We start from the raw sequence: 8,403 nt of genomic DNA on the forward strand, positions 1-8,403 counted from the left end.
ATATTTGACCTCTCAGCTTCCCTATCAAATCTAAAAATGTCAAGCAGACAACCTAAGAAAATTAACAACAATGACAAATGGTTTGATGAAGAATGCAAAAACCTAAGAAAGAAATTGAGAAACCTATCCAACCCAAAACATAGAAACCCAGAAAGGTTGAGCCTACGCCTTCACTATGGTAAATCACTAAAACAATACAGAAACACACGACGGAAAAAGAAGGAACAGCACGTCAGAAATCAGCTCAATGTAATTGAAGAATCCATAGACTCTAACTCTTCTGGGAAAATCGGAAAACACTAAACAAACAACAACACGAAGAGTTATCTATCCAAAATGGAGATGTATGGATAAACCACTTCTCCAATCTTTTTGGCTCTGTAACAAAGAACAAACAGCAAAAAAATATACATGATCAAATACAAATCTTAGAATCTACTTTTAAAGACTACCAGAACCCACTGGATTCTCCAATTACATTGAATGAACTACAGGACAAAATACAAACCCTCCAACCCAAAAAGGCTTGTGGTGTTAATGGTATTCTAAATGAAATTATATAAAATATACAGACCACAAATTGCAATTGGCTACATTTAAACTCTTTAACATCATCCTTAGCTCTGGCATCTTCCCCAATATTTGGAACCAAGGACTGATCACCCCAATCCACAAAAGTGGAAACAAATTTGACCCCTTTACCTACCATGGGATATGCGTCAACAGCAACCTTGGGAAATCCTCTGCATTATCATTAACAGCAGACTCGTACATTTCCTCAGTGAAAACAATGTACTGAGCAAATGTCAAATCGACTTTTTATCAAATTACCGTACAACAGACCACATATTCCCCCTCCACACCCTAATTGACAAACAAACAAAGGCAAAGTCTTCTCATGCTTTGTTGATTTGATGGAAAGCGGTGTTGAAGGAAAAACATACAACATTATATAATCCATGTACACAAATAACAAGTGTGCGGTACAAATTGCCAAAAAACACACACATTTCTTTCCACAAGGCCGTGGGCTGAGACAGGGATGCAGCTTGAGCCCCACCCTCTTCATCATATATATCAACGAATTGGCGAGGGCACTAGAACAGTCTGCAGCACCCGGCCTCACCCTACTAGAATCTGAAGTCAAATGTCTACTGTTTGCTGAGGATCTGGTGCATCTGTCCCCAACCAAGGAGGGCTTACAGCAGCATCTAGATATTCTGCACAGACCTGGGCCCTGACAATAAATCTCAGTAAGACAAAAATAATGGTGTTCCAAAAAAGGTCCAGTTGCCAGGACCACAAAAACAAATTCCATCTAGACACTGTTGCCCTAGAGCACAAAAAAAAATGAAACATACCTTGGCCTAAACATCAGCGCCACAGGTAACTTCCACAAAGCTGTGAACTATCTGAGAGACAAGGCAAGAAGGGCCTTCTACGCAATTAAAAGGAACATACAATTCGACATACCAATTAGGATCTGGCAAAAAATACCTGAATCAGTTATAGAACCCATTGCCCTTTATGGTTGTGAGGTCTGGGGTCCGCTCACCAACCAGGAATTCACAAAATGGGACAAACACCAAATTGAGACTCTACATGCAGAATTCTTCAAAAATGTCCTCTGTGTACAACGTAAAACACCAAATAATGCATGCAGAGCAGAATTCAGCCGATGCCCGCTAGTTATCAAAATCTAGAAAAGAGCCGTTAAATTCTGCAACCTTCTAAAAGGAAGCGATTCCCAAACCTTCCATAACAAAGCCATCACCTACAGAGAGATGAACCTGGAGAAGAGTCCCCTAAGCAAGCTGGTCCTGGGGCACTGTTCACAAACACAAACAGATCCCACAGAGCCCCAGGACAGCAACACAATTAGACCCAACCAAATCATGAGAAAACAAAAAGATAATTACTTGACACATTTAAAAGAATTAACAAAAAAACTGAGCAAACTAGAATGCTATTTGGCCCTTAACAGAGAGTACACCGTGGCAGAATACCTGACCACTGTGACTGACCCAACATTAAGGAAAGCTTTGACTATGTATAGACTCAGTGAGCATAGCCTTGCTATTGAGAGACTCCCACATCTATTGGGTGAAATACCACAGTGTGCAATCACAGCAGCAAGATTTGTGAATTGTTGCCACAAGAAAAGGGCAACCAGTGGAGACCAAACACCATTGTAAATACAACCCATATTTATGTTTAATTTATTTTCTCTTTTGTAATTTAACTATTTGCACATCGTTACATCACATAGACATAATATGACATTTGAAATGTCTCTATTCCTTTAGAACTTTTGTGAGTATAATGTTTACTGTGAATTTCTTATTGTTTTATTTCACTTTTGTTTACTATCTACTTCCTTGCTGGCAATTTAAACATATTTCCCATGCCAATAAAGACAATTGAGTGAGAGGGTGAGAGAGAAAGAATCAAAGAAAGACTAAAGATAAAGTTTGTTTCGTTATGTAATAAGAGTCTAAATCGGGTGGAAGGTCCTACTTTGATGTTGAATTTTAAGACCCCTTGAAGAAAAAAAATATATACACAATAACTTGATGAAAAAATGTATTTGGCCTTACCGCTATTAGCCCATAAAAATGCATTAAATAACAGATTCACTACATGGAACAACAGAGAGCCCCCCCCCCCCCCCTGTTTCTTCTGAGAGATATAAGAAAGATCCAGATTTTTTAAAATATTTGTTTACATAGATTGAACCCCTTATTTTTATCACTAAACAGTCTCCATATATACCTCCATAAATTTTTTGACTGGTACTGGGGGACCTTCAGACGGGTCTTATGAGACCTGTGGGCGTCCTAGAGCATGTACGTGTTCGCGAGAGTCTCATCTTTCCACACAGGGGTCATAATAGTTTTTAGGCCAAACCGTTCGGATGCTACGGACGATTTTGTGAGAAGACTGATTTTCGGGATGTCTCCATGGTCTGACAAACACCGCTCTAGCTCTGTCACCTTTCACCGCGGATGCGGTGGATTGAGACTCATCCAATGCAAAAAACAGATATCTCTAGTTAAAACGGACTGATTTTTATGGGGATTATTGTATTACGCTAATTACATTTCCTCAGGGGCACGGACATCGACCTTAGGGGGTCAAAGTATCTATTTTGCTTTGAGAATCTCCTCCTATGTTTCTAGGCTGAGGGGTCAGAGTTCGAGCTGTTGCAGAGCCTCCATGACAGTGTGTATGAGCAGGCCCAGGACTGGTACACACGCCTCAACACACGCATCAGAGAACAGATCAGCAGACAGTATGGAACCATGCCTGACAAGGATGACAACATACAGGTACACGCACACACACACACAGACACACAGACAGACATACATGGACCTTGCCTATCACCTACCACTTCCAGACCAGCACTCATCTAGTATCACCTACAGTACCAGTCAAAAGTTTGGACACACCTACTCATTCAAGGGTTTTTCTTTATTTTTACTATTTTCTACATTGTAGAATAATAGTGAAGATATCAAAACTATGAAATAACATACAGTGAGGGAAAAAAGTATTTGATCCCCTGCTGATTTTGTACGTTTGCCCACTGACAAAGAAATTATCAGTCTATAATTTTAATGGTAGGTTTATTTGAACAGTGAGAGACAGAATAACAACAAGAAAATCCAGAAAAACGCATGTCAAAAATGTTATAAATTGATTTGCATTTTAATGGGGGAAATAAGTATTTGACCCCCTCTCAATCAGAAAGATTTCTGGCTCCCAGGTGTCTTTCATACAGGTAACGAGCTGAGATTAGGAGCACACTCTTAAAGGGAGTGCTCCTAATCTCAGTTTGTTACCTGTATAAAAGACACCTGTCCACAGAAGCAATCAATCAATCAGATTCCAAACTCTCCACCATGGCCAAGACCAAAGAGCTCTCCAAGGATGTCAGGGAAAAGGTTGTAGACCTACACAAGGCTGGAATGGGCTACAAGACCATCGCCAAGCAGCTTGGTGAGAAGGTGACAACAGTTGGTGCGATTATTCGCAAATGGAAGAAACACAGAAGAACTGTCAATCTCTCTTGGCCTGGGGCTCCATGCAAGATCTCACCTTGTGGAGTTGCAATGATCATGAGAACGGTGAGGAATCAGCCCAGAACTACACGGGAGGATCTTGTCAATGATCTCAAGGCAGCTGGGACCATAGTCACCAAGAAAACAATTGGTAACACACTACGCCGTGAAGGACTGAAATCCTGCAGCGCCCGCAAGGTCCCCCTGCTCAAGAAAGCACATATACAGGCCCGTCTGAAGTTTGCCAATGAACATCTGAATGATTCAGAGGAGAACTGGGTGAAAGTGTTGTGGTCAGATGAGTCCAAAATGGAGCTCGTTGGTATCAACTCAACTCGCCGTGTTTGGAGGAGGAGGAATGCTGCCTATGACCCCAAGAACACCATCCCCACCGTCAAACATGGAGGTGGAAACATTATGCTTTGGGGGTGTTTTTCTGCTAAGGGGACAGGACAACTTCACCGCATCAAAGGGACGATGGACGGGGCCATGTACCGTCACATCTTGGGTGAGAACCTCTTTCCCTCAGCCAGGGCATTGAAAATGGGTCGTGGATGGGTATTCCAGCATGAAAATGACCCAAAACATACGGCCAAGGCAACAAAGGAGTGTCTCAAGAAGAAGCACATTAAGGTCCTGGAGTGGCCTAGCCAGTCTCCAGACCTTAATCCCATAGAAAATCTGTGGAGGGAGCTGAAGGTTTGAGTTGCCAAACATCAGGCTCGAAACCTTAATGACTTGGAGAAGATCTGCAAAGAGGAGTGGGACAAAATCCCTCCTGAGATGTGTGCAAACCTGGTGGTTAACTACAAGAAACGTCTGACCTCTGTGATTGCCAACAAGGGTTTTGCCACCAAGTACTAAGTCATGTTATGCAGAGGGGTCAAATACTTATTTCCCTCATTAAAATGCAAATCAATTTATAACATTTTTGACATGCTTCTTTCTGGATTGTTTTGTTGTTATTCTGTCTCTCACTGTTCAAATAAACCTACCATTAAAATTATAGACTGATCATGTCGTTGTCAGTGGGCAAACGTACAAAATCAGCAGGGGATCAAATACTTTTTTCCCTCACTGTATATGGAATCATGTAGTAACCCAAAAAGTGTTAAACAAATCAAAATATATTTTAGATTTTAGATTCTTCAAAGTAGCCACCCTTTGCCTTGATGACAGCTTTGTACACTCTTGGCATTCTCTCAACCAGCTTCATGAGGAATGATTTTCCAACAGTCTTGAAGGAGTTCCCACATATGCTGAGCACTTGTTGGCTGCTTTTCCTTTACTCTGCGGTCCAACTCATCCCAAACCATCTCAATTGGGTTGAGGTCGGGGGATTGTGGAGGCCAGGTCATCTGAAGAAGCACTCCATGACTCTCCTTGGTCAAATAGCCCTTACACAGCCTGGAGGTGTGTTTTGGGTCATTGTCCTGTTGAAAAACAAATAATAGTCCCACTAAACGCAAACCAGATGGGATGGTGTATCGCTGCAGAATGCTGTGGTAGCCATGCTGGTTAAGTGTGCCTTGAATTCTAAATAAATCACAGACAGTATCACCAGCAAAGCACCCCCACACCATCACACCTCCTCCTCCATGCTTCACGGTGGGAACTACACATGCAGAGATCATCCATTCACCCACACCACATCTCACAAAGACACAGCGGTTGGAACCAAAAATCTCCAATTTGGACTCCAGACCAAAGGACAAATTTCCACTGGTCTAATGTCCATTGCTTGTGTTTCTTTGCCCAAGCAGTTCTCTTCTTCTTATTGGTGTCCTTTAGTAGTGGTTTCTTTGCAGCAATTCGACCATGAAGGCCTGATTCACGCAGTCTCCTCTGAACAGTTGATGTTGAGATGTGTCTGTTACTTGAACTCTGTGAAGCATTTATTTGGGCTACAATCTGAGGTGCAGTTAACTCTAATGAACTTATCCTCTGCAGCAGAGGTAACTTTGGGTCTTCCTTTCCTGTGGCGGTCCTCATGAGAGCCAGTTTCATCATAGCGCTTGATGGTTTTTGCGACTGCACTTGAAGAAACGTTCAAAGTTCTTTACATTTTCCATATTGACCTCTCTCTCTCTCTCTCTCTCTCTCTCTCTCTCTCTCTCTCTCTCTCTCTCTCTCTCTCTGTGTCTCTCTCTCTCTCTGTGTCTCTCTCTGTCTCTCTCTCTCTCTCTCTCTCTCTGTGTGTCTCTCTCTCTCTCTCTCTCTCTGTCTCTCTCTCTCTGTCTCTCTCTCTCTCTCTCTCTCTCTCTTCTCTCCCTGTCTCGTTCCCTGTCTCTCTCCCTCAGGCCTCCAACAACGGTCCAGCATGGTGTTGGTGGTTGTTGTCAGTTCTCCAGTTGGACCCTGCCTACCAGACCACCGTCCTGTCTCTGCCCTCCCTCAAGGACCGCCTGGGACACCTGCGCATCGTTCTGGAGTACTTCTCTCAGAGCTAGAGAAGAGGAGGAGTATGAAGGAGATAGAGGGATACAGCTTTACTGGGGTTTCTGATGCCTATCCAGTACCCTACACAGAGGAGAGGAGAGTCTCTACAGACTGGATAATGTGAAACATACACAATGCAGACAGTACACACACACACACTAATATATCCCTCACACAGAGATCCTGCATACAGTACTTGACAGACACATACAGTACCTGTCAGGCCCAATCCCCATCAATGTATTGTATTTTCATGATTATGTTGATTTGGACTGATCTTTTTCTTTGGGTTTGGAGCCTGTCGCCATGGAGATCATATGTCCTAGCTTGAACCCCTTTTACCTGGCCAAGAGCAGAAAGAGATTGTTTTATCACTTACATAAATAATGTGTTTGTTCATAGATACATCATACCATATTGAATCACTGGTGAAAGAGAGGAGCTTTTGCTTTTTGGGTGAAACTAACTCCGATATACTTTAAAATGACTATACCGTTTCTTGACTGTGTCCAGCTCGCTAATAATCACCTAAATTAAAGCTAGACAGTCAGGTAGTATCGTAAATTCCCAAAACGATGGATATAGGACTATCTCTTGCAAATTTTGACGGCAAGGAAATTTAACACATTTTTATTGCGGCACTCCGGACCTCGTTGAAGACGGAATGCAGCCCCCTGCAGTAGAGGGTTCAACTCAACCTGTTCTGATTCATGCCAAAGGATGTAAACCTGGTGGTAATGTCTCAGACAACCACTAGGTGTCCCTGTTCTCACTCCTGTTTCCCCTATCAGCCAAGCATAAAGAACACTGCCTATCGCCATGGCAACCGACCTGCATGCATGACGTAACCAGCCATGTCAGATATGACATGTCTGATTCCTATGGCTGTAAAGTGCTTGAAGAAATGCTATTAAAGGACAGATAGGATGATAGCGTGAGAGAGATCGCTCAGTCTTACAGAGCTGAAAACTTGATTTCCTGGGTAACCGCACAATATGCTATTAAAGGGCTTGGGTTAAAGTTATGGATAGTTTATAATAATCATATTGTCTTTTGGGGGGTTCTTTAAAACCTTGAGAAGCTACTATATTGTGACAAACACAGTGAGCAGCCATTTAGTATCTAATACTCTGCCCTTAAATTAGGGTTAAATTATTATAACAAATTATTGTTTTGAATTACTAGCGCTACAGTATAATTGCTATTGCCATTACTATATATTTACTGCAATGGTACCAATATTGAATAGGATGTAATATTAGTGTGATATTGCGACAAGGATCTTTTATGAAACATTGAAACATAAAAAGGCGCCGCCTGGGTGAAAATCTTAATATTTCTGAGTAATGTGAATTAGAAGCTGCTATAGCCTGACTTCTCTGTCTCTGTAGTATTGGTGAAGATGTGTTGAACATGTGCATCCCAAATGGCACCATGTTCCCTTCATAGTGCACTACTTTTGATCAGGGCCTCAATAGGACTCTGGTGAAAAGTAGTGAACTATATAGGGAATAGGGTGCTATTTGGGATGTAGCCCCAGGTCTTTGTTAAATAAGCGAGGGAGACTGAGACAGGTGGTACGGCTTAGCTGTTCTACACAGGTGTGTAGTAGTGTACTGCAGAGGAGGTCGTGGCACCTTCATTGGGGAGGACAGGCTCTTGGTAATGACTGGAGCGGAATCAGTGGAATGGTATCACATACATCAAACACATGGTTCCCAGGTGTTTGATGCCAATTCGTTTGCTCCGTTCCGGCCATTATTATGAGCCGTTCTCACCCTCAGCAGCCACCTGCATGTAAACAGTGTCTTTAGATTGCAGTCCTCCCTCTGACAACACAAACAAGTTGATGTTTATAAAAGCTACCACACCTGCGTTCAAATAGTATGGGTTTTCTTTC

The 8,403-nt window shown here is 42.3% G+C and overlaps 1 protein-coding gene across 1 annotated transcript in view; it reads left to right on the forward strand.

The window, feature by feature from the left end:
- Window positions 1-8,178, forward strand: part of LOC121555527 (LON peptidase N-terminal domain and RING finger protein 1) — a 37,716-nt gene extending 29,538 nt beyond the window's left edge. Inside the window, exons 7-8 of the mRNA XM_045218660.1 lie at window positions 3,180-3,329; window positions 6,365-8,178. Of these exons, the coding sequence (XP_045074595.1) occupies window positions 3,180-3,329; window positions 6,365-6,514 (300 nt within the window). The 3' untranslated portion in view covers window positions 6,515-8,178. The remainder of the gene's footprint in view (window positions 1-3,179; window positions 3,330-6,364) is intronic.
- The last annotated feature ends 225 nt before the right edge of the window (window positions 8,179-8,403 follow it).

The sequence above is a fragment of the Coregonus clupeaformis genome, unplaced genomic scaffold (assembly GCF_020615455.1).
Source record: "Coregonus clupeaformis isolate EN_2021a unplaced genomic scaffold, ASM2061545v1 scaf1711, whole genome shotgun sequence".
Classification (NCBI taxonomy): domain Eukaryota; kingdom Metazoa; phylum Chordata; class Actinopteri; order Salmoniformes; family Salmonidae; genus Coregonus; species Coregonus clupeaformis.